The sequence below is a fragment of the Carcharhinus amblyrhynchos genome, chromosome 6, assembly GCF_965287045.1.
Source record: "Carcharhinus amblyrhynchos chromosome 6, sCarAmb.v2.hapA, whole genome shotgun sequence".
Lineage (NCBI taxonomy): Eukaryota > Metazoa > Chordata > Chondrichthyes > Carcharhiniformes > Carcharhinidae > Carcharhinus > Carcharhinus amblyrhynchos.
Window position 1 is genome coordinate 79,189,802 of NC_137329.1, and position 27,091 is coordinate 79,216,892.

General features: G+C 43.9%; 1 protein-coding gene across 3 annotated transcripts; it reads right to left on the reverse strand.

Moving 5' to 3' along the window:
* Window positions 1–1,415: 1,415 nt before the first annotated feature.
* pus7l (pseudouridine synthase 7 like) lies at window positions 1,416–26,849 on the reverse strand. Of its 3 annotated transcripts, none has more exons than XM_080190755.1 (9): window positions 26,763–26,849; window positions 22,842–23,788; window positions 21,791–21,950; window positions 16,877–17,075; window positions 15,245–15,343; window positions 11,682–11,763; window positions 9,040–9,320; window positions 4,319–4,372; window positions 1,416–3,411 (listed from the first exon to the last, which is right to left on the reverse strand). In XM_080190755.1, exons 2-9 carry the CDS (start codon window positions 23,767–23,769, stop codon window positions 3,073–3,075), a joined length of 2,142 nt encoding a protein of 713 aa, XP_080046881.1. In that variant the 5' UTR covers window positions 23,770–23,788; window positions 26,763–26,849; the 3' UTR covers window positions 1,416–3,072. The 3 variants fall into 3 exon arrangements, with proteins under 3 accessions (XP_080046881.1, XP_080046880.1, XP_080046882.1); XM_080190754.1 differs by having other exon boundaries at window positions 4,319–4,375; XM_080190756.1 differs by lacking the exon at window positions 15,245–15,343 and having other exon boundaries at window positions 4,319–4,375.
* Between the last annotated feature and the right edge of the window lie 242 nt (window positions 26,850–27,091).

Below are 27,091 nucleotides of genomic sequence, written 5' to 3' on the forward strand. Positions count from 1 at the left end.
ACCAATGTCACATTCTTACTGGGGTGGGATATCTTCGAATGTTATTCAGTTGGTAAGTGTAGGAAAACCTGATGCAAGGTAAATATTAAACAGTGGGACGAGCTGGGTGTGGATTGGTAAATGGTGGTGATGATTGATGTTTTGAACATTTATTAAAACTTTCTGAGTTCGGGAATCACAGGTACAGTTTCAAAATTCGCAAATGCCATCAAATTGGTGGATGCACGTGGAATTAATACAGAGGAAGAACTGCACCAAGATGCAGGAAGTGCAAGGTAATGACAGGAAGAATGAGGAGACAAATACTCCTTGAAAAATAAGGCCTGAATTTTTCCTCTCACTTTGGGTGAGTTGAGTTCCCATCTCCGTGAACCTGATATCTATAAAAATGGTTCTGCACTTCCTGATTTTCAGGCCTGGTACTCAGACTATAATAGGCGGCGCGGCAGACAACCCTGAGAATAGTTTGGGGTCAGGGGCAGGCCCAGCATGGGTTGGGCAACTCAGACACATAGAAACAGGTCTTCAGAAAAGCCTATTTGTGAGGCTGGAAGCAGAGTCCCTAGGCAGGATTTTCCAGTTCCGTGGGATGGGGTGGGGGTAGGGGTGGGGGCGGAACAGGGAATTCACACAGTATCTTACAAGCATTTCCCGACCTATCATGCAGCGGGATGGGCCTCAGACATTGTGGGTAGGAGCAAGCTCCACAGTAGATGTTCATCTCTGAGTCTTATCCTTATTAGTGGATGGGTTCATGGCTCTGAAAGGGGGCTGGCGCAGAATCCTTCACATCAGCCTGAAGGGCATCAATCAGAGGCCACACAATCCAGTGGGTTCTCTCTTAAACTGGAAGTATGAGAAAGAAATGTGAAATTATGTATAAATGGAGACTAAACACAATTCCTCTCAACCCCACCTTCTCTGTCCTCTTTGAGCAGAAATTAACCAGAGAGAGAGGGCGCAGGCAGGAAGGGGTGACAGAGTTTGAGGAGAGGGCAGCCCAGCTGACTGGGTGGAGTGGGACCTGCCATTGGAAATGGGAGACTGGATTTATCGCCAACCAGTGATAATTCATGCATGTCTCAGAAAGCTCAGGTGCCTCCATGTTGGAGATAACTCATGGAGTCAGTCACTCTCTCTCCTCTCTCACTGACCAGGAGCACCCAGAGGAGGGCAAAGCCTGAGCTACAAGAAGCCCCGGCCAGCTTCAACACCAGCCCAGGCCCAGAGAGGGGGGAGGAGATCAGAGTGAAATGTAAGTGTAGAGGCCTCACAGCAGACACCTGTACCTCCACCAGCACAGAGACGCACACCTCGATGGATATTAACTCCAGTTTAGGAAGGGTCTCACATTATCGTTGTCACTGCACACACATTAAGGTAAAAGTTTATTTATTAGTCACAAATAAGGCTTACATTAACACTGCAATGGAGTTACTGTGAAATTCCCCTAATCGCCGCAATCCGGCGCCTGTTCGGATCAATGCACCTAACCAGCACGTCTTTCAGACTGTGGAAGGAAACTGGAGCATCCAGAGGAAACTCACACAGACACGGGGAGAATGTGTGAACTCTACACAGACAGTGACCCAAGACAGAACCCAAGTCCCTGGCACTGTGAGGCAGCAGTGTTAACCACTGCGCCACCGTGACGCACATGTCCACAGTGGGAGGGGACAGGGTCAGCCAAGCTCACCGGCACTTGGAGGAGAGCTGGGGAAGAGGCATCTGCGAGGTTTGTGTCTGATATCTGGCCTCAGGAACTGGCTTTCCAGGAGATGTTCAAGAGGCAGGGTAACGTCAGGCAGAGATGTCAGAGATCCTCAACAATGTGGTACATAACACGGAAATTACCATCTGTCTGCAGGCTGATGAAATGGTGCCGACTTGTGCACACACAGAGGTCTCCATGTGGAGAAGCAAGTCCAGCAGATTCTGCTGGAGATGGGTGCAAACCTGCACTCCATCACTGTACCTACAGTGGCTATGTGAGAAGCAGAATAGAATACCTCTATCTTCAAGTCCCTTCCCCTCAAGGAGTCAGGCAGGTGCCTGGACACCGCAAGGGAGGAGGAACAGCAGCAACCGAACACCCCTGGAACCTATACTTTGGATTCTCTGATAGTATCCAGTCCTTCAAAATCCCCTGGCCTGTCACCCTCTTCATCCTGTGTTACCCCAACAGAGGGCGGCTGCCCCACAGCAGAACTAGCAAAGTAAGCCTGGGGCTTGCAGGTCAGCATCTCCAGGGGACAGACGCCAAGGTCATCCAGGCCACAAGGCCAATGGGTTGGGAGACTGCTTCCAGCCCTGCTGCAGGTATTGGAGGAGCAATTGGGAAATGGAGCAGGGAAAGGAAAATAAACACTGAAATCATAGCTGGTTGCATGGGTGCATTATTGAACGTGACAAATATCAAACTTTTGTAAATAAATTCACTAATAATATCCAACATGTTGTTTCAGCTATAGTCCTTAAGGTTCAGAGCTCCCCCAAATCCCTGCATCTTCCTGGGGAACCCCCCAAATGTGACATCTACAAGGCGTTAAAGGTATTTGCTAGGGTCTGTGTGAGCCTGTCAGTGATCATCTCTGCATCTGCATCAAAACCCTTGGTGCCCCTTCATGCAAAATCATTGCATCTTCACCTTCCCACCTTACTGGATCCCTCTACTCATTTAACCCTCACCATACCCTCCTTGAATCTCCTTGAGGTGCCCAAGCCCTTCCTGAGGTAAGTCCCGACTCTTACACACCATGTTGGTTGAGATGTGTTTTGGGTTGGGATGATTGTTCACTGGTGCTCAAGCCTGTGGTGGGGTCTTTAGCCTGTTCAGCATAGTGTCAATAGCCACTATAACGCTGCCACCATGTTGAATCAAATCAAGCTTCAAACCTATGAAGAGCAGGACACATCACTACTGCGTATTCTTTATCAGAATGGCCATCACAGATAAAGACCTGGGCCCTGCTTCCAAAAGTGAGCACTCTAGATTCCAAACACATCAACTTATCTTCTACCCCTCTGTGATAATACAGAATGGAAATTCATAAAACATTGAAGGAAAAAGAATTAAACACTGCATTTCATTATTTCTCTCAGACATACTGTTGCGTAGCATGATGAATTCAGGCTAAAGGACACAGAAAGAGTGTCTCTCGTTGAGGATTCACCAGTAACAAGGCCACAATCTTCTTCTGTAAAAGGCGCCTCCTTGCTTTCTAACCACTGGAACACAAGTTGCTGTGGCTGTGCTAGGAGCCGCCGGTAGCATCCAGGAATGTTCAATTGCAAGGCAGGGATTCTGAACTTGCACAGCTTCAGACCATCCCTAGCCAAAGCCTCCTGATACCATAATGCTAGCTTGTTGCATGGGTACTGGATATTGTTACCAGGCATCGGCAGTACGACCTTTAATTAAAAAGAAGCAATGATTATAGTACAATTAAACCAAGTGCCATTCAAGGATAAATACTCATTAAAATGAACTGAAACAGATTAATAACCATTTCAAGAAAAACTTTAATAGGCAATATTAGGATTTGCAATCCAACAAAAAGAGTGCTATTGTATTTTTTTAATTAGAAGAATATTTTTATATTAGTTCTAAAGGGTGGCACAGTGGTTAGCACTAAGCCTCATGCACCAGAGATCCGGGTTCAATTACAGCCTTGAATGACTGTCATTGTGGAGTTTGCACCTTCTCCCCGTGTCCACATGGATTTCCTTTGGATGCTCAGGTTTCCACCTGCAATCCAAAGACAAGGTCAGGTGGACTAGCCATGCTAAACTGACCCTTAGATGTGTAGGTTAAGTGGATTAGTGGGGTAAATATGCAGAGTTATGGGGATAGGGCTGGTTAAAATGCCCTTTAGGAGAGTTGGTGCAGACTCGATGGGCCCAATGGCCTACTTCTGCATTGTGGGGATTCTAAAGAACCAAAGAGCTTCACAGTCCATTAAATTTTGAAGTCTAGTCACTATTTCACAGGTAATCTCAGCAGCTGACTGTAGCGCAATGAGGTCCCCACAAAAAGCACTGAGATTAATAACCAGCAAAGGTCATAGCAAAAAGATTTCCAATGTCCAGGAAGTATAGGAGGACAAAAAAGTGGCCTTGACAGCAACTGTTACATTTATAAAAATCCTAAATATTTGCTCCGTTTATTCTTCTAGCTTCCTTCTACTCCAATAGAGAAGAAAGTTGAATGTGGTTTTTTTTCTACATAAAACAAGGAACATCTTCAAGAACACGTGCCTACCTCTGCCAGAATGATAAAAGAATGAGTTAATGATGAACACAATGGAAGAAGCCTTACTTGGTTAATGGAGTAAATGTTTGACTTCAGGTCTTCAGTTGTCACAATGTGTACCTGCTAGGGGGGAATAATTAAAATGTAGCTAATTTTAATCAGTAAATCTCAAGGAAAATTAATCAGCAAAAATTGACATTTTTTTCTAAACACAGTTCAGTGATGTTTCTTTTATCACACCTTACTGCAGCAAGTGCCGCTTTATTAGATTTTGCTTGGGGACAGTTTATGCGTATAATGATTTTAATCAGGCAATTGAGGTTGGACTGCTTGAATATGAACTCCCTGATTAAGGGCCAAATTGATGGCCCAACCAGGAAGCCCATGCTCTGTACCTAAACAGGAGTGTCATTTCCTCTGGCATACTGAGGACATTCTGTACAGTGTTGTTGGACCTTGCAAATAAAGGAATTTTGGTGAAGGAACTCTCACCGCCGAGGACCTGTTACAAATGGAGAAAAAAATACAAAACGAAATCAAATTATAATAAACTAAAGTCAACTCCAGCTGCTGCATTCTCAAACCTAACTCTCAGTGATTTGTGTAACTTGCTGTCAATGACTCTGTTCTGGGCCTGGACTGAAATCTAACTGTGCATTCCACCAAAAGAATTTGTGACCCTGAGATGGATAATTCTTCCCACAGCTAAATTGGAACAAATGTTTTTACAGAGTACAAACTCATCCTGTGGTGTTCAGGAAATCCTGACACTTATTTCCTGGGTCGTCCAGTGAGAAGCTGCTGCTTAGATTTTCAGTTGCTAATTTTACAAATAACAGGATCAGCACCCTGAGGAAGAGTCATAGTGACTCAAAACATTAGCTCTGTTCCTCTCTCCATGAATGCTACCGGCATTTTCTGGTTTTGTTTTAAATTTCCAGCATCCACAGAATTTTGTTTATATTTTAGGATGAGTCTCTTTCATTAGCATTCTCACGGTAGATTCTTACCACAAGTCAAATTCTAAACATATGCACTACACGCAGGTTCAAGAACAATTTAAATCCATAGGTGTGGGAGGCACGGTTTTAATCTTTCAAAAATAGTGCCCAGAATAAAATCATCAAGCCACAACCTGAGGGTTAATTGGAAAGGAATACACAAAGTGTTATAAAGTATTTTTCCCAGTATGCCCTAAATATTCCAATCATCACAGTGTGTTTGAAGAATGGTCACTGGTATAATGTAGGAAACACGGCAGCTAATTTGTGGATAGCAAGAATATAAGAAATAGAACCAAGAATAGGCCTCGAGCCTGCTCTGTCATCCAATAACATCCCAGCTAAACATTTACCTCAGCCCCAGGATCTTTACCTATCCTCATATCAGTTGATTCACAAGGTTCCTCAAATAGCACTGTACTAATGATTAAGAATCTGATTGTTTGGTTGGTTGAGGGATTAATATCAACCAGAAAATGGGAGAAATCACTTGCTCTTCTTTGAATAATGTCATGGAATCGTTTACACTCATCTGATAAGGCAGACGGGGCCTCAAGTAAGTTATGAACAATTTACTTTAGCTGCATATCATCTTCCCATCAAATTGACACAGAAATGTGACAGTCGCTACAGGCACATTAAATCATTGCCTGCCAACACTTGATTCACAATTATAAAATGAGCTCTTTCATTGTCGTCCAGTCCTAGCCAACATTTGCCATTTGCAATATTTACCTCACAAGTTAAAAGAAACAATGGAACTGCAAACATATAACATGCATACGGCTCTCAGTGCATCTGTGATGAACACAATCTTGCCCCAATCTCACCTTGCTCCAGAGAAGAGGTACACTGGGGAGTTGTGAGAAGGTGGATAATGTCAGTTATTTCGCTTGACAGGCTAAATATGGAAGTTTATTTCCCCCTCCCTGTGATTTCTAGGCATATTTCCTCCTATGATTTAGGTTTTCTGTTGTACCCATATCTCATTGTTCCCTTGTCGCAGGATAAATATTACTGTAGTTACTTACCAATATCTTTCTCCAGATATTGGGAGACTATCTACTTAGATATGACAGCAGGTATTGTCAATGCACGTTAGGAAACTGGAAAGTTGTGGCCTATCGAATGCTCTTAAATCACAGGCCAGATGTGAATTATTTCCACAATTATTGCTTGTGTGTACTGGCACCATGCAAGCAGAAACTCTCGACAATAGGTTACTGTAGCATTGTACCTGAACCTGTATTCGAGATTTCTGAAGAGATTTCCAAACACAATCACTTGAACTGGTCCAATGATTTAATCCATGGCTGATTCAGCAACAATTTCCATTTATGTAGCGCAGTAAAATGCACCAATGTGCTTCAAAGGAGCAAAAAGAGATTTCAGGAAGGGTGACTTAAAACTTAGCTTAAGAGGGAAGATTCAAGGAGAGTGCAAAAGGAGGTAAGAGACATGGAGATGGAGAGATTTAGGGAGGGAATTCAGAGTTTAGCATCTGGATGGCTGAAGTTATGGCCAATCATAAAATCATACAATCCAACAGTGCAGAAGGAGGCCATTCGGCCCATTAAGTCTGCACCGACCACAATCCCACCCAGGCCCTATCCCCATAACCCCATGCATTTTATCCTAGTTAGTCCCCCTGACACACTAAGGGGCAATATAGAATGACCAATCCACCTAACCTGCACATCTTTGGATTGTGTGAGGAAACCGGAGCACCCAAAGGAAACTCAAGCAGTTGCAGAGAGAATGTGCAAAATCCGCACAGACATTGAGTCAAGCTGGGAATCAAACCCGCGTCACTGGCACCGTGGGGTGGCAGTGCTAACCACTGTGCCACCATGCCATTCCTGGAGGGCAGTATGGATGAAGAAAGAAGGGGGGCCAGGGAGAGGATTGAACACGAGAACTTATTTTAGAATACATTCATAGGACATGGGCATTGCTGCATTTACTGCCTACCCTTGACTGTCCTGTAGGAGGTGGTAAAATAGGTATCAGAAGCCAATGTGGCACTGAGATGTCATGGATGAGCGAGACGTGATGCCAGTTAAAATACAAGCAAAGTTTTGGATAAGTTCAAGGTTATAGAAGGTGGAACGAGAGCCAGGAAGCATTCGCAATAGTCGGTAGGTGTCAAAGGCATGGGCAAGGGCTTTCAACAACAAATAAGTTGAGGCAAGGATCAGACATGGGTGATGTTACAGAGCGTCAAGTAGACGATCTTCGTAGTGGAGAAAGATATTGGTAAGTAACTACAGTAATATTTATCCTGGAACAAGGGAACAATGAGATATGGGTACAACAGAAAACCTAAATCATAGGAGGAAGTATGCCTAGAAATCACAGGGAGGGGGAAATAAACTTCCATATTTAGTCTGCCAAACAAAATAACTGACATCATCCACCTTCTCACAACTCCTCAGTAAATATCAGAAATTATACTTTCCAATCATGTCTCTGAGCCAATGTGCAGTGGTGAAGGGACTGCAATCATTTAGATCTGGATGCGTTGGCTATGGTCATATTTAAAAATAAAAGGTGAAACAATTTAATATATTGTAACATGACAATATCAGAGTTCCTCTTCAGGGATCCACTATGTTAGCTGAGTATTTCTATCCCTCTGAGAGACACCGCAGATGAATATAGACCATATAACCAGGACATAAGCAACCAACTGTGCTTCCTGTTCTAGCTTATTTACACCGAGCTCGACGCTGACACTGGAATGATCTAATTGTTGCAGTATGATCAAGTGTCATATTTAATTCACACCACTATATTAAATCTTGCTCACTAGCACTGAGTGGGAGAGGTTAAATTTATCACCTGGCTTGTCAACAGTAACAAAGAAATGTGAACAAAGCAAAAATAATTGTCTCTGCACAAAACAAATAATTGTTTTTACTGCTGGGGGGAAACCTGCCCTATATTATAAAGGAGATTAAACCACTTTCAGAATTAGTGTGTTGTGATAAAACCTGTAATGGGAATAAATACACAGCAGACAATGGAGAACAGTCACCAGTGATACTCATCGAAAATCTTTCTTTTATACATAGTGCAGAGAGGGAAAAGATTAGAGGCGGGATTTTCCCGTTGCGCTCACCCCCAGATCACAAAATCCCACCCAAGGATGAGGGGGATGGGGAACCAGACCTTTGCACAGTCTGGCCCCCATCCACTACAATTCTCATGGCATGCAAGATGGAAAAATTTTGTTCTAGATGTTTGTAGTTTCTTGAAGCGTTGGGCATTCCAGTGACATCTCCTACAATGTGCCCATGGTGCATTGCAAGAAACAAAAGGATCATGAGCACTGTTGGGAAAAAAGAGACTTTTTGTCAAAGCTTTTCATCTTGCACTCATCAGGACATTTATAAGAATACAATGTAAGGGAAATCAAAATCCAAGCCACTCACCATCCTAACTTGGAAATATATCGCCATTCCTTCACAATCGCTGGATCGAAATCCTGGAACTCTCTCTCTAGCGGCATTGTGAGTCAACCTACAGTACATGGACTGCAGCGATTCAAGAAGGCAGCTCACCACCACCTTCTCAAGGGCAACTAGAGATAGGCAAAAAATGCTGGCCAGCCAGCGACACCCATGTCCCATTAATAAATAAAATAATTATTGTAACTTTGTGAATATTCTGATGGGTGCAAGGTGAATGCTTCGGCAATATTCAAGTTTTATACTACCAAACAATAGGAAATTGTTGAAATAAAAGTCTGTACTTATTTTAAAATATAATCCATTTCCAACTTACCGCGTTATTCTGATGTGACAGATCCCAATCGAGATTATCACAAGTAACCAAGTCTCCCTCTACAACCTTCAAGCCGTATGTCTCCAGGCGAAAAGTTGCAGCTTTATTCCAGATCTTACTGCAATACGAGTGGATGTAAAGAACACGCATGGAGTGTGGCAAACTAAACCATGCTCGGGTACAACCCTCCTGATTGTTGCCATAGCGATTTAATGCACGCAGCACCAACCGCTCTCTTGTTTTGTACTCCGGCATCAGGGCAAGAGTCCCCTTGACATCCTCTGAGGTAGAGAAAACAGTATTAATATGATGCCAAAGATCTTTCAGTGGCACAGTGACATAGTGTATTCCAGTGGTATTTAAACTTGTGTGAGAAATCAAACCTAAGAATCTTGGCTCATTCCTGGGGTACCCCTGCACTTACTCCCCTAATGGTGTCATCAAAGGCTGCATTCCAGACCCCAACCACTTGCAGTATGAAAAAAATTCTCCTCACATTACTTTTGCCTCTTTTACTAATTACAATAAATCTGTGCCCTCACATTCTCTATCCTTTCACAAGTGGGAACAGCTCTCCCCCATCTCCTCTGTGCGAACCCCTCATGACTTTGAATATCTTTAACCAAATCTCCTCTCAGTATTCTTTTCTCTAAGGAAAACAAATCTCTCCAATCTATCTTCATAACCAAAGTCCCTCGTTCCTTCTGTGAAACTTTTCTGCAGTCGCTTTAACGCCTTCACATTTGTAGCGTGAATAGAAAGATCAGTTGCTTCCCGGCCTCAGAGGAACTTAACTCTGTTGCCAATCACTGGGTAAAGGCAACAACTAGGACTGAATGGATGACTGAATAAGAGACTAACTGAGTCTGTTGGGTAGGAAACCTTACCCTTATCTGCATTTCTTCACAATGGGAAAACTGCACACTATGAGCCAACATTCTACCATTCTTTGGCCTGGTGACAAGGCAAATGTGTGCCCAAGAGTATATAGGACTCTTGTACACGTTCCCCTGTATTTAAGGGGACACAGTTTTCATCATTTGATGCACTGACATAGGGGGAGGGGGAGAAGTTTGACAAACTATTTTGTGTGCAGCATTTCAGGGACCAATTTTATCACCTGCAAGAAACATGACAACACTTTCAGGTCAGATTTACTGTGCTGCTTTTACAAAATCATGAGAAACCATTTCTGTATGGAGAAGTTTAAAGTTTATTTCAAGATTTTTAAAGTTTATTTATCAGTGTCACAAGTAGGCTTACATTAACACTGCAATGAAGTTACTGTGAAAATCCCCCAGTTGTCACACTCTGACACCTGTTCTGTTACTCAGAGGCAGAATTTAGCATGGCCAATGCACCTAACCAGCACTTCTTTCAAACTGTGGGAGAAAACCGGAGCACCCGGAGGAAACCCACACAGACACAGGGAGAATGTGCAAACTCACAGTGCCAGTGACCTGGAGTTGGAATTGAACCCGGGTCCCTGGCACTGTGAGACTGCAGTGCTAACCACCGTGCCACTGTGGTGCTCCTGAGAGCAGACTGACCAATCATTAAAAAAAAGCAAAATAAAAATCAACAGTAAGTAGAAAATAAAAACAGGAAACAGACAGTAGGGCAGTTAGCGTTTGTTGAGAACACCAGCTCTTTGACCAAGAGGAGAATAGTATAGCAATAAGGTTACTAGATTAGTAATCCAGGTATTTGGAGTTCAAATTCCAAAAAGGCTATTAATTAATAAGTCTGGAATACATACTAGTTTCATTAATAATAATCATGAAATTACCAAACTGTCGTAAAACCCGACTAAGTTACAGGGCTGTGGTTACAGGACACGCCTTACAGGGAAGGAATTCTGCTGTCCTCAACCTGGTCTGGCCTCCATACAACTCCAGACTCACAATAATGTAGTTGATTCTTAACTATCCTCTGAAGTGGCCCATCGACTCACCGCCACCCACATAAAAGCAGTTAAGGACGGGTGATAGATGCCAGCCTCGGTGGCAACACACACCCCAAGAGCAAAAAAAATGATACGGCTGGAAATTTACATTGGTGAGATCTACCAGTCCCACTAACGGCGCACCATAGATTTACAGAATATGCCGCCACCAGCCAATGGTGGACTGCCTGCTGCTACCACAAAACACCCCATTTGGGGAGGGGATAAATCTCACCCAAAGAATCCAAACCTTTGACTGCCCTCATGATTTGAAGAGTGACCGTAGTTAATCAAATCAACAATCAGAGACACGCCACACAAACGTGAACTTATGACTAATAGGAGGAAACAAAGCATTCTAAAAAGAAAAGGAAATATTAGCAGGGCTATGGGGAAAGAGTGGCTGGGATTTTCCGATCCCTGCAACAAGATTCCAGTGGCGGAGGCGGCTCACCATTGGCTGGCTCTTCCGGTCCTGCTGAGGTCAATGGCCATTTACATTGCTTGCCGGGAAGAGTAAGAAAATCCTAGTCAGTGGGTCTAAATGACTAGCACAGGCATGATGGACCAAATAGCCTTCCTCTAAACTGGAAGGTTCTGTTTAGAATATTTTTAATATAGAGTTGGTTCTTTAACAAGGGTGGGTTATATTTAAAATTGTTAAAAAATATTTCTGATCATGGCTGCTGACACTTACCAGTCTGAATAAAATGTCTCTTGGCCTTATTGACAGGGTCATTCCCTTCTTCTGGGGTAAAGAATAAATGCACGGCCTTAACCTAAACAAAATACAGATACAAATGGCTGTACAGGAATTCAATAATCCAGCACGCTCACAACAACAACAACACTAACATTTCTATTGCATATGACAAAGCTTCCCAAGAGTGAACCAGGATGCCATTAGCTAAAGAAAGGATGATATTTGGGTAAATAGTCAAACACTTGAACAAAGAGTTGGGTTTAAAGGGGTAAAGAGGTTCTGCAGAAGAATTTCAGAGCTTAATATTTTGGGCAGCTTAAAGCACAGGTGTCAACAGCGGAACAGAGAGAATCGGGAAGGTGCAAGAAGGAAGAGATCTTGAAGGTTTCTCGGGCTTCAGATGGTTGCAGAGGGCCATGGGGGTATTTGAAAACAAGGATGAGTTGAGTTGTTGTTAAACCAGGGGCCAGCATAGCTCCATAAACACAGGGGATGATGGCTGGAAGGAACTCGTTACAAGTTTTAACATGAGGGGCAGAATTTCAGCAAATAATCCTGTGATTCTTTTGGTGTTTAAACTTCAAGAAGGCTGATGACTCGCTTGGACAAACTGCCTCAAAGGCTCACTCGACCTTTTCACTTCTACCTTATAACGCTGGCCAGGTAATGCTGAACTATCTTGGCAGTTGCCATTAATGTGAGTGCACAAGTTCTTGGCAGCCTACTCCGAAACTGATTTTATTGCTACATAATTAGCAACACGTGCACAGAAACTTTGTCCTCAGGCAGCTGGCAATTCTGCGACTGACTTGTCGTTTCTTTGTGTATCCTCCACTCCCCCAGCCACACCCTACACACTCCCCCCCGCCCCCACCCTACCCCAAACCCACTCCGAGTTCCTTACTGAACCACAAGAGGTCACTGACAGAAAAGACACTCAATCTAAACCCTGAATTGATACGGAAATGACAGAAGCTTATCAGGAAAAACAAGAACCATTGCTTATTTTCAAACAAAAAAATCTAGAAAGAAACAAGTTTTGTCCTAAGATGGAATTGTCTATGTTGCAAATATTAAACTGAGGCCCCATCCATCCTCTCAAGTAGATATTAAAAGGTCCCCACAGCACAACTTGAAAAGTAGGTGTCCATGCTGAAAATTTATACCTCAAGCAACAATGTTAAGACAAAAAGCTCCGTCTGTATCCCATTCCTGTTTGTTGGAACCTTCTGTACTTGCCTACATTAGCACACTGACTGAAGTACCTCGTTGTTTGCAAAGCTCTGCAGAGGGCTCACAAAAGGTCCAGTACAAATACAACTTAATCTGTTCCACAAGATCCATGGCAACCAACAACTTCTCAATCCAACAAACAAAAAAGGCGGGGGGGCGGTGCGTGGAAGCAGCATTTTGCACTGGCACAGGAGGCTGACAGCATTAACCAAACATTGTCCCCATTGAAGTGACACCAGTATCTGTCCCCTGACACTAAAAGCAAAAGTAAAGCTGAACATCTGAAATAAAAAGAAACACCGCTGGATAGGAGGGCAGGTTAAGCAACGTCTCTGATGAACTGAGGAATGTTAGAAACCTGCCACATTTCTAACCTCTGATGATCGGACACAGGCCTGAAAGATGAACTCTTGTCACTCTACACGGGGATGCTGACTGACCTGCATATACCCAGCATTTTCTGCAATTTGTTGTAACTGCCTGATGAAGGAAAGAGTCTGCAAAATAATGCGTACAATGATTCTGAATTATGCAACATGTGCAAAGGCGCCACAGTGGCACAATGGTTAGCACTGCTACCTCACAGGGACCCGGGTTCAATTCTGGCTTTGGGTGACTCTCTGTGTGGAGTTGGCACGTTCTCCCTGTGTCCTCTGGGTGCTCCGGTTTCGTCCCACACTCTAAAGATATGCAGGTTAGGTGGATTGGCCATGCAAAGTGGACATGCAAAATGGACATGCAGAATTGCCTTTTACTGTCAGGGGGAGCAGGGTAAATGCGTGGGGTTACGGGACCTGGGTGGGATTGTTGTCGGTGCAGGCTCGATGGGCCCAATAGCCTCCTTCTGCACTGAATGGATTCGATGATCCAATGGTAATAAGCATTCTGAGAAATGCTTTCATCTCAACTAAAGGAATTCTGGATTTGAATGTTTTACTTTCCTTGTCAAAGCTACTTCGATATAAATCACAGAGTTCAAGATCAAATGTGCTAGTGGTGGGCACTGCCTTCGCTGATAATGCATTTTTTTTTAAGACAGCATTTATAGCACTGAGCAGGCCCTCCAATTCAACTAGTTCTTGCACGTGTGCCTCCTCCCACACCTTCCTATTGATTCCTACCAGCATAATCCACTATCTCTCACAAGTGTTTATCTAGTTTCTCTTAAGATGCATAATTTCAACTATATCTTAAGTTATAAAGTTTTTACAATAAGACAACTATGACCACTCCACATTCAATTCTGCATAGTCTCTGATAAGATATTGAATGATCGAGAAGCTGAATGTTAACTCCAGTCTTAGGCTAGTTACACATTTATGTTAAGAACATAAAGAAATAAGAACATAAGAAATAGGAGCAGGAGTAGGCCATCTAGCCCTTCGAGCCTGCCCTGCCATTCAATAAGATCATGGCTGATCTGAAGTGGATCAGTTCCACTTTCCCACTTTCTCCCCATAACCCTTAAGTCCCCTGTCTATCAGAAACCTATCTACCCGTGTCTTAAACATATTCAGCGAGGTAGCCTCCACCACTTCAATGGGCAGAGAATTCCAGGGATTCGCCACCCTTTGAGTGAAGAAGTTACTCTTCAACTCTGTTCTAAACTGCCCCCCCCGACTTATTTTGAGGCTGTGCCCTCTAGTTCTGTTTTCCTTTCTAAGCAGGAAGAATTTCTCTACCTCTACCCTATCCATCCCCTTCATTATCTTATACGTCTCTATAAGATCCCCCCTCAGCCTTCTAAACTCTAACGAGTGCAGACATAGTCTATTCAATCTCTCTTCATAAGCTAACCCCCTCACCTCCGGTATCAGCCTGGTGAACCTTCTCTGTACTCCCTCCAAGGCCAATATATCCTTTCGCAAATGTGGGGACCAAAACTGCACACAGTACTCCAGCTGCGGCCTCACCAGTACCCTGTACAGTTGCAGCAAGACCTCCCTGCTTTTATATTCTATCCCGCTCGCTATGAAGGCCAACATTCCATTCGCCTTCTTGAACACCTGCTGCACCAGCAGACTGGGTTTTTGCGATTCATGCACAAGGACCCCCAGGTCCCTCTGAACCATAGCATGCTGCAGCTTTTCGCCTTTTAAATAATAATCCCTCCTACTATTATTTCTACCAAAGTGAGTTGTTCATGATAAGGACTCGTTACTGCATTAACAATCTCTATCCCACAACTTTAATAAGCATCAATTAAATATATGGCTGGCAATATAAGCAGGAACTAAGTCCAAAGAAATGCACACTGCATTGTTGGCTCCTAGCCTGTGGATGAGTTAAGGTCATAAAATGCTTAATGTGAAAAGGGATCTTACCAACTTTTCCTTGAGGAGAGCCAATCCAATTTGATCTGCCTGAACATTTTGTCCGAGGCCAAATCGCTGAGGTCCGTAATAGTTCACAAATCCTTTTTCCTGTCGTTAAAAAGAACTAAATTTACTTGTATAAGCAGAAAAGCATGACAGTCTTTAAAAATGGAGCATTAGGCACTGATGTGACATTATCAACAGAAAGACATTCTACTTGCTGAATAAATAAAGAATAAATGGATGCTGTTGAGAGTCTCACATAAGAATTCAAATCAATTATAAAGATCTGGAATCCTCACCTTAACCTGAAGATAAAACATTGAGCATAGAACAGTACAGCACAGTACAGGCCCTTTGGCCCTCAATGTTGTGCCGAGCTATATCCAAACCCAAGATCAAGCTATCCCACTCGCTATAATTCTGGTGTGCTCCATGTGCCTATCCAATAACCACTTGAAAGTTCCTAAAGTGTCCGACTCCACTATCACAGCAGGCAGTCTATTCTACCCCCCAACCATTCTGAGTGAAGAATCTACCTCGGACGTTCCTCCTACATCCCCCACCATAAACCTTATAGTTATGCCCCCTCGTAACAGCTACATCCACCTGAGGAAATAGTCTCTGCACGTCCACTCTATCTATCCCCCTCATCATCTTATAACCTCTATTAAGTCACCTCTCATCCTCCTCCGCTCTAAAGAGAAAAGCCCCAGCTCCCTTAACCTTTCCTCATGAGACCTACTCTCCAAACGAGGCAGCATCCTGGTAACATATATTGGGGCATGGCCTTTTGTTTGCCAATTGTTTATGTTGTTGCAGATGCTGATGGGCAATGGGTGATATACCTGATGGGCAAAATCGTCCAACAGTAGGGGATTGTAAACCTGCTGCACAACCACTCCTGATGTATGACGTGACAAGTTACAAGTAACTTCACAACCATAAAGATAAATATTGTTGTTAGACCAGGGAGCACAGTGCTTATAGTGAGAGGTCCTACCAAGCAGAGATGAATTTTTTTTGGCCCATCCATAACTCAATGCATTACAGCCAGTCCATTGCTAGGTATGACAGACTCCTCATTATTCCTCTCACACAAGCTGACCCAAGATGCAGATAGAGTCAGATAGCACCTAACACCACACGTAATCAAAGACAGGCTTGTGGAAGGAAGGAATGTCAATAGAGAGTGTTAATTGGCTGCCAGATGTTGGAATGCGTGTCGCCGGATGATAGCAATGACTTTTGAACTCCCCTTCTGTTTAAAATTTTTAAAGTTTATTTACTGGTGCCACAAATAGGCTTATATTAACACTGCAGTGAAGTTACTGTGAAAATTCCCTAGTTGCCACACTCCAGTTCACGTACACCGAGGGAGAATTTAGCATGACCGTGCACCTAACCAGCACACCTTTTCAGACTGTGGGAGAAAATTGGGGCACCCGGAGGAAACCCACGCAGACACGGGGAGAATGTGCAAACTCCAAACAGACAGTGCCCCAAGCCGGGAATCGAACCCAGGTCCCTGGCACTGTGAGGCAGCAGTGCTAACCATTGGGCCACCGTGCTCGCTCGATTAACATTTAGTCTTCATGATGCAATAGAGTTTAAACCTCAATGCCTTTAATGAGACTTTACCTTGACTTTCTCAATTGCTTCAAATACTCTATCGGTAAGACTTGCAGCAGGATCGTCTTCCTGGTGCTTGCTGATGTTTCTTATCACGATACTGAAATGGTTTCCTTTTAGCTGGCCAACTCGCAGGTGCTGAGTCGCAGGGCGCAGATTATACACTCTCAGGCCTTTGCTCTGGAGTGACAGCTGCTTTGCTTTTAACCTTGATGGGGAACAAATTGTTATGTATCACTACAGCTGACTGAGTGCAGTACAAACATTTCATTTCACTCTGACACAAACTACTGACCTAAACTAAAATGTTTAAGTAACACAAGTTAGATCAGTGACTTTTAGTAAGGTCGCCCCCATTCTTTGATCATATATACTGTCAACAAACAAAGGAACAGCATCAGGCTCTTAATGCTGTGGGGAGGTGACGAAACAGAGACAGGATGGTTTCAAACAACTCTGTTTGCTATAGCCTCACAAAAGCCATGTTACCAGGACCAGACGGTTTCCATCCCGGGGGTTTAAAGGAAGGAGGTGAAAGCATAGCAAATGCCCTGACTAAAATCTTCCAAAATAAAAACAGGTGGTGGGGTGGGGAGCGGGGGCGGTGGTGGGGGTGCAGAATAGAAGGTTAGGGATATGTCACAGCAAAGGAGAGTTCGACAAAGATGTGATGGACACAAGACAAAGTGAGTGTTAATGATACATTAAGGACTAAAGAAGGTACTGATAGTGGCATAAAGGTCAGAGAGCAGAATGCGTTCATAGGAGAACAAAGGTCAGTGGTCAGTGAAAAAAAACTGAAGAAAATGTGACAGATGGCCCGATAGGGGAAAGTTCTGGACATTCTTAAAATCATTCCTTTAGATTAAAAAATTCTATGTGCTATTCTATTATTTAAGAAAGATGAAAGTGAAAACCTGGGAAGTTATAGGCCAGTTAGCCTAACATCTAGTGGTGGGAAGTTACGGCATCCTATAATTCAGGATAGGTTGACCCAGTGTTACTTTAAGACCTACCTTAAGGATCAATGCCAAAGATGCATCACAGATAAAAAAGGGATCTTCTGATATAACTTCCAGATTATCCCAAGACATGGTAATGGATTTTAAGTTCATCCAGCATTCGATTCATCAAAACAAGCTCTGAAACACAGGGCAGTATTGGCTGCTGGAGGGAGAGCTGGCGCAAGAAACCCACATTGCCTCCTTTTGGGAAAGCCTGCCAAATTAAGTGGCAATCAGGCACTTGGCTGACCAGCAGCCGCCCTCCCCCAGGACCAAGAACCCTGGGTCAGGGCTCCCACCCACTGAAAGCGGCAGCCAATGACAGGTCAGCAGCAGTCACTGTGGAGGAGGCAGCTGCTGCAGTACAACATCCACTTCAGGCCTGGGACAGACTAGGGACCCAGGCTCAGGTGAGCAATGGCAGGAAAGGAGCAGGGAGTGAGTGCCCATCAATCAAGACAAGAAAATCCTGGCACGTTTGCTTCTGGGCTTATGGGGGTGTCCCTCACTCATAGGCACTCAGTGACTGATCAAGGAACCCAGCATCGGGAAGGGTAGAGAGAAGATGATGTTGTGAAGGGAGGGTCAAATGGGGGGTGGAGGAGTCTGTCTACACCAACAGACTCCTCCCACCCTGCCCAACTCACCAGAGCCTGATTGGCCTCATTGACCCTGATCCCAAGTACCTTCTTTCAAAGGCAGCATTCATGCTACAGCTGTGAGCGGGATGCAGTCCCAGCAGTGGCCAACACTCCCAGTGGCGCTGCTGGAACTAACAACCGTCCGATTTGTCAGCAATTCTTGCTGAGAGTCAGGGCTGGGTAGAATCTCATTTCTTCAAAAGGGACAGGAAGAGCCAATAGCAATTCATCAGCTGCCTGACTGCCACAGAGGACAATCAGGGCACCCCAAAATGGCCGAGGTGTGCCCCCATTACCCAGCCCAGCCTGCCACTGGGGTCCACACTGCCCTGACAAAATTAATCCCAATAACGGCATGTGTGACATTTGGCAAAACAAGCTTCTATCCCCACTCCGGTATTCTTTTGTTTACACAATACTTTGCTGCTGTCTCATACCCTTCACATTAACCCTACTCTGCCCCTGCCCTTTTTGATGATTTAGGTCCCCCCCCACCAACGAGAATTGCTGGCCAAACAGTCGGTAGTGCCAGCAGCGCCACTGGGAGTGGAGGCCACTGCTGGGACTGCACCCTGCCCCACAGCATAGCATGGATGCTGCCCTTGAAAGAAGTTACATAGGGTCAGGATCAGTGAGACAAGTACCTTGAGACAGCCCCATGAAATGAAGCTCATAATGGAAAGTTCACTAATATTAGTGCTCTTGAAATACAAATACAGAATTTAAAAAGGTTTCTCTGACAGTGGAAAACATACTTGGACAGCTACTAAACAAGGACAACATTTATCAGACAGGGAATTCAAGGTCATGACCTCCCAAGACACAGTAAGATAAACGTTGCTCCTGTAAACAACATCTTTATTTATTCTTAAATGCAAAGTTTAATCCCTCAAGCAAACAGCACTTCTTGTAGCTCTGACACTGATGGAAATATGAATTCCCTTAGGAGTAAACCATGACTAGCTTCAAGAATCATAGAATCTCTTCAGTGCAGAAGGAGGCTATTCAGCCCATCGAGTCTGTCCTGACTCTCCAACAAACTATCTTACCCAGGCCCTAACCATGTAACCCCACATATTTACCCTGCTAATCCAACTAACCTACAGGTCTTGGGGCATTTAAGGAGCAACTTTGCATGGCCAATCCACCTAAACTGCATGTCTTTTGGACTGTGGGATGAAAGCGGAGGACCAGACAAAACCCATGCAGACATAGGGGGAATGTGTAAACTCTACACAGTCACTTAAGGCTGTTATTGAACCTGGGTCCCCAGCACAGTGAGGCAGCAGTGCTAACCGCTGTGACACTGTGCAGCCCCAACTGAATTGAGAGCAGGTGATTCTCACTGAAGCCTCTAGTTAAGAGCTGGGTTCTTCCCCAGTGGGGGAGTTGTTTCTGGGCAGGGAAAGAATCCAGGAGGGATGAGTGAAAACCATTGTGGGTACTAAACTATTGTAGCACAATAAAACAGTTGTGAATCATCAGAATGCTTTCTCCTGCCTAATTCAATAAATGGATATTTAACAGTTCAATGTTTGCAATTATTCTTGATAAGAATTCCTGGGAATCTGCTTCTCGGGATGATATGGATGAGGAAGATATGGGGATATTTTTAAGCACAGCTTAACAGCAGCTGAGGAGGACAGATGCAGCAAGCAGGCCAGCCAAGAGAAAACAGATGAAAATGGCTCTGTTTCAAAGTAGCAGAAAGAAGCATATAGAACTATAACCCCCTGGACCAGCTGCACCATCAGAGCAGAACTACCGTGGGAACAGAGCAACATATTGTGCCATACTATTTTCACAAGTCTTTTTTGTTACGAATTTAAAGTTTCTCAAGGCGAGAAAAAGAAGACGATAAATCTGACAGATTGTCATTAAAAACCCAACGGGGTCACTAATGTCCTTTAGGGAAGAGGCAACAACAACAACTTTCCTTTCCCGCTTGCCCCGAGGCACTTTACAGGACAGTAACCAGACAGAAAGCGATACTGAGCCAACCCATTTGGACAGCTAGCCAAACATTTGGTTGAAAAGATAGACATTAAACCGACAGAAAATAGAGTTGGAGAGGTAGAGACGTTTGTGGAGGGAATTTTAGAGCTTAGGGTCTAAACGTATGGCTGATGGTAGGGTGAAGAAAATGGGACACAATGGCATATTCGTATTGTCGCTGGACTAATGATCCAGAGAACCAGGGTAACATTCTGGAATTCAGATTCAAATCCCACCACGGCAGACAGTAAAATTTGAATTCAAATTCAATAAAAATCTGAAATTAAAAGTGGCCATGAAACCTTTGGCAACTGTTGAAAAAACCTAACTGGTTTGCTAATGTCCTTTAGGGAAAGAAATCTGCCATCCTTACCCGGTCTGGCCTATATGTGATTCTAGACCCACAGCAATGTGGTTGACTTTTAAATACTCTCAGGGACGGGCAATAAATACTGGCTCAGCCAGTGACACCCACATCCCATAAACAAATAAAAACTAAAGTTGTTAAAAAGCGGGGATGTACAAGAGGTCAGAGTTGGAGGAACGCAGATATCTCAGGCAATTGTAAGGGGATACTGAAATAGTGAGAGTTGAAAGAATGGAGGATTGAGAATTTCAAAATGACGACATTAGTGGGTCAAATGCCAATGCAAGGCAGTGAGCGCAGGGGTAAGGGGTGAACTAGTCTTGGTCCATGTTAGCACACAGGCAGCAGAGTTTTGGATGAAATTATGGAAGGTGAAAGATGGGACATGGACCAGGAAATGAACTATCTTTGCTCATATTGATATATGTCTCTGGTCCCATATCAACATTAGTGATTCTCAACTGTTCCCTGAAATAGAGTCATAGAGGTTTACAGCATGGAAACAGACCCTTCGGCCCAACTTGTCCACGTCACCCTTTTTTTTAAACCCCTAAGCTAATCTCAATTGCCTGCATTTGGCCCATATCCCTCTATACCCATCATACCCACGTAACTATCTAAATGCTTTTTGAAAGACAAAATTGTACACGCCTCTACTACCACCTCTGGCAACTTGTTCCAGACACTCACCACCCTCTGTGTGAAAAAATTGCTCCTCTGGACACTTTTGTATCTCTCCCCTCTCACCTTAAACCTATGCCCTCTAGTTTTAGACTCCCCTACCTTTAGAGGTGGGGTCACTCATTTCTATCTTCACTTTCTCGTAATAATTAGGAATGGACTTTAAATGTTGGCTTTGTCGTTGATAACAACATCACAGGAGTGAATGAAGAAAACAATAGAATTTTGAACTTGCCTGTTCATTGTCACATTTTTCACTATCATAGTCTGGGAAGTAACAGCCTTCTTGTCTTTGATACCCGCGTAGCTGAAATCCGATGGCATCACACCAAGTTCTGAGGCTAGATAAGCGACAGCCTCCAGTGTTTCCATGTTCACTTTACACAGGGTAAATGCTTGAAGAATGTACAAGATATTTAATTTCTTTTCACTTTTGTTGCAGCCCAATCACACAAGGTATAACTACATGTCTCCCGTCCAACTATTCTCTCCTGGATAACTATTCATCTAGAAAACAATAAGCTGGATGAATTAATAATTTCATCATTCCAACCAGCTGAGAGCTGGGCTTTGGAGACATCAGACCCTCACCATTTGTGTCAAACATACCCAGCTTCTGTTATCGACCCCTGGCCATGAATCAAATGGCCTCCATCTCAATTACGGATACACACAAACTTTAACCACATTACAACAATGACAACACTGCAAATATCTTTCATATTTTAGAGCCTTGGGACTTACCAAGGGTGTGAAAGGCAGTATATTAATGTGAGGCTTTCTTTCATTACATAGTAATTAAAGAACAGAGAGGAGCCATTTGGCCTAACAGTCTATGCTGCAATTTGCATTCCAGGCAAGCTTTCTGCCTCCTTTTTCATCTGACCCGGTCAACGTAAACTTACTTTCTTCCTTGCGCTGTGTTAGTCTTAGACGCAGAGAGGATGTACTGAATTACAAGGCACCTGGTGAGTACAATTTAACTGAATAAGGTTTCGCCATTATTTCCTTATAGCAATATCTATAGCACTGCCATTCACATCTCTAGAATTGCTTCACTGGGGCCTTTGTAGCCCTCACTATGACGTTAACCCCTTCAATCTCAGTTCAACTGCAAGCCATACGGTAGAATGTCTGAGGTTTCCATATCCTTAAGAAAATAAATCTTCCTTTATCCCCCTCCTCTTCCTCTCTAAAATTTCCGAAAGATGTTTTGAATAATTCATACGAACTCATTAAATATTACAAGAAAATAAAGATCATTGTTCAAAAGTAACCTCCAATACCTGTGTAAGTCGCAGGCACAGACTGACAATCGTTGGCATGCCGTTTCCTGCCAGATGTAGCTTTGTCTCGAAACCTCACAGTAATCACTGCGCCTTGGTGACCGTCGCCACCTTGCTCCGAGAAACTTTTCGTTTCCACCAGCTTCCCAAAGTATTTGCTGACCAGATGGTGGACAGCCTTCCGGTGATCCTTATTGTTATCAGGCTGAAACGTGAACTTAGAGTTTCTATCTTTTGAATCCAAGAAACAGAAAAAGCCATTGGCTTCTTCTTCGGTCACCAGCTGGCAGAGCTCCAAGTACTGAGGGTCAAGTCTGGCCTGAATTTCTGCACTGTTAGTAACAGTCTTTAGGAAGGGGAATTTGCGGCGCACGGCCATGTGAATGGCAGCTCGCTGGCTTTTCTCTGGGAAAGTTCCCAGTAAAAATGTCGCCTCTTCTTCTGTTCCCTGCCCTACTGCAGGCTTATGTTCTTTAGCGGAAAATGCAAAATCTTCCAGCATTTCTGCCACAGTGGTACCCAAAAACAAATCCAAGGTATCTCCCAATCTTTCTGCTGCTTCCACTGAGGGAGAGCTAGATGCAAATTCTGATAAATTGCTATCAGCAGTCTGGTTAATGCTGCTGCACTCAATTTTAGCATTGTTCGATTTGTCAACATTTTGCAATTCAGGAATGTTTTCTAGGGCTTGTTCTTGTTTCTTCAGTCTCTTGCTCAGTGATGGATGAGACATTTCTTGCTCGCATTCAATGTTACAGGAATTCTGGCTGCAATCAGCTCCAACGTCACTAACTAGCTGTCCATGCACATCGATCTCAGTTACCACAAAGTCACTGGCCGAGTTCTTAATTGTGCCACGGAAGCCAATGTGATCACTGACCCAGAACAAGAGTAAACCATCCATACCGCTATCGGGGAATCCCTTCATGTCAAGACTTTATTGATAACTGTAAGAAAAAGCAAAGTCAACTACAGGTTTGGAACAATGAAACATCAAAAGAGGATGATAGCCAAAAATGATACAAGAATGGTTAAAAACATATACTAAATGGCACATAAAATACTCAATATATTAGACCCTCGTTCCCCAAAGTTTTGCGCATTGAAGCAGTTCTTGTAAGCACTGTGAACTGGTGCTCCAACTAAATGTGGGTTACTGAGTGGGATCGCAGGTCTTCTCCTGTCTGTCATTGTTGTATTGGTTGTCAAATAATCTACAGGGAGCTAGCATGCACTCAATGGGCCAAATAGTCATCTTTTGTGCTGTAATGGATATCACACTCAGATATCAGCATTTTCACTGACTGACAATAAAACAATAAGGAAAATCTGCCAATATTCAATAGCAGTATGATATCATCTGCGGTAAAGACAGTTACAATTACGTGAAAGAGGGATTTTTAAAAAAAATTTTAGTGTCTTTACTTAATAAGTCCTCAAAACCAAGACAAGAGTCAGTCTTAGTAGCTGGTTTTCCTTGGTGTCAGAAGAAATCTCTATTCCAGAGGTTTAGAAGACATACTCAAAACAAACCATGATGAAAATCTCCAATTTATGCATGGATTCTGTCAATTTAATGTCAAAAAACCTACGTGGCCTTTGATCAGGTTGTTAGACCTGACAACTATATGATGACATCAACAAGTTCTATCCCACCATCAGACTCACCATGGACTACTCTCCGGAATTGGTTGCATTCTTGGACACATGTATCTCCATCAAGGATGGTCACCTCAGCACTTCACTGTACCACAGACCCACGGATAACCTCACAAAGCTCCATTTCTCCAGCTTCCACCCTAAATACATTAAAAGAAGCCATCCCCTACGGACAAGCCCTCCGTATACACAGGATCTGCTCGGGTGAGAAGGATCGCAACAGACACGTCCAGACGCTGAAAGATGCCCTCATAAGAACAGGATGTGGCGCTCAATTCATCAATCGACGTGCCACAGCGAAAAACCGCACCGACCTCTTCAGAAGACAAACAAGAAACACGGTGGACAGAGTACCCTTCGTCATCCAGTACTTCCCCGGAGTGGAGAAGCTATGACATCTTCTCCAGAGCCTTCAGCATGTCATTGATGAAGATGAACATCTTGCCAAGGCCATTCCCACACCCCCACTTCTTGCTTTCAAATAACTGCACAATCTCAAACAGACTACACAATCTTCAGGAGAACAGTGACCACGACACCACACAACCCTGACACAGCAACCTCTGCAAGACGTGCCAGATCATCAATACAGATGCCATCATCTCACATGAGAACACCATCCACCAGGTACACAGTACATACTCTTGCAACTTGGCCACCTGATACGTTGCAGAAAAGGATGTCCCGAGGCATGGTACATTGGGGAGACCACGCAGATGCTATGACAACGGATGAATGAACACTGCTTGACAATCACCAGGCAAGACTGCTCTCTTCCTGTTGGGGAACACTTCAATGGTCATGGGCATTCGGCCTCTGATCTTCGGGTAAGTGTTCTCCAAGGCGGCCTTCACAACACACAACAGCGCAGAGTCGCAGAGACAGATAGCCACGTTCCATGCACACATGAGGACGGTCTCAGCCGGGATCTTGGGTTCATGTCACACTCTCTGTAACCCCCATAACGATTTTGCCTGGGCTTGCAAAATCTCACTAACTGTCCTGTCTGGAGACAATACACATCTCTTTAACCTGTTCTTAACCCTCTCTCCACTCACATTGTCCGTACCTTTAAGACTTGATTATCTGTAAAGACTCACATTCCAATCATTATTTTGTAAACTGAGTTTGTGTCTTTATATGCCCTGTTTGTGAATAGAACTCCCACTCACCTGATGAAGGGGCAGAGCTCCGAAAGCTAGTGGATTTTGCTACCAAATAAACCTGTTGGACTTTGACCTGGTGTTGTGAGACTTCTTACTGCGATTGCTGGGATGGCAGGACTGACGTTCAAGGAAAGGTCGAGTCAGTTAGGATTGTATTCACTGGAGTTCAGAAGAACGAGGGGGGATCTCACAGGAACCTATAAACTTCTAACAAGACTAGGCAGAATAGATGCAGGAACTAAGTTCCCGATGGTGGGGGAGTCCAGAACCAGGGGTCATAGTCTGAGGATACATGTAAACCATTTAGGATTGAGATGAGGACAGTGGTAAGCCTGTGAAATTTGTTACCACAGAAAGCAGTTAAGGCCAAACCATTCAAAGAGTTAAATATAGCTCTTGGGGCAAATGGGATCAAAGGATAAGGGGAAAGGCCGGATTAGGCTTTTGAGTTGGATGATCAGCAATGATCATAATGAATTGTGGTGTAGGCTCAAAGGGCTGAATGGCCTCCGCTTCCTATTTTCTATGCTTCTAAATGGATTTGTGTAGAGATTTTGAAAGTTGAAATTTCAGTGATGATAAATCCAAAGCGTGATCAGAGCCAGGTCACTTCCTTCACAAAAAATATACTCAGTAGTGTTAAAAACACACAAAAGCTGAGATCAGGTATGTTGGCTGCATTCCTGCTGGAAATGACTCAATGTTTGGCAATGCTCTTATTTTTTCCAAATATAATTCGGCCAAAACTTTTCTTGTTGCAGCGAAGCATTGCCCCTTTAACTGGAGGCGTTGCTGCTGTTCCGCTTCCTTTCTGCGTTCTTCCTCTTTAAGGAGTCTGACAACACCAGGTTAAAGTCCAACTTCCTCATTGACAGAGGGCGAATCAGAGCCAGGGCCTAAAGCTGCATCAGGCAGGTTTGAGACGAAAAGCTGGAGTTAGCAGCACAAGGAGGCAGGGTTTGCAGTTAGGCTGCGCTGGCTGCAGCAGAGCGCAGTGCAGGCACAGCCAGCACCATTGTTCCCAGTGCAAGCGGCGCTAATAGGAAGGATCGCAATGGACAGGCTGCCTGCATCTCCGGGCACTGCCTGGACTTACCTGCTGCCTTTCTGCAGGCTCCCTCCGCTGACACCAGTGTGTGGCGGCAGGAGCGGCTGCAGGCCTTCCGCACTCCGACTGGTCCAGACCCGCAGCAGCTCTTAAAGGCAAAGTGTCCCCAAAACTCCGTGTTTTCAAAAAAAGCCGCTGTCAGCCCTCTCTCAGTCTGCCAGGGTGCTTTCCTTCGTACTTTAGAATACATATCTTCTATTAAAGCAGTAGTGTTCCGGAATGTCTGATTTTCAAATTAGTGCAGGTTACACAATCACAATTATTTTACATTTGTATAGCGCCCTTAACAGAGGCGAACTTGCCCAACAGTTTCGTAG

Bases quoted from the DNA above. Each gene is read 5' to 3' on its own strand.
- pus7l (XM_080190754.1), bottom strand. From the start codon at position 23,769: ATGAAGGGATTCCCCGATAGCGGTATGGATGGTTTACTCTTGTTCTGG. The intron at 21,951-22,841 runs GTATTGGAGGTT...ACATTCTTCAAG, and splicing joins TGTGCCTGCGACTTACACAG to CATTTACCCTGTGTAAAGTG. The intron at 3,412-4,318 runs GTAAGGCTTCTT...TTTTAATTAAAG, and splicing joins ACATTTACTCCATTAACCAA to GTCGTACTGCCGATGCCTGG.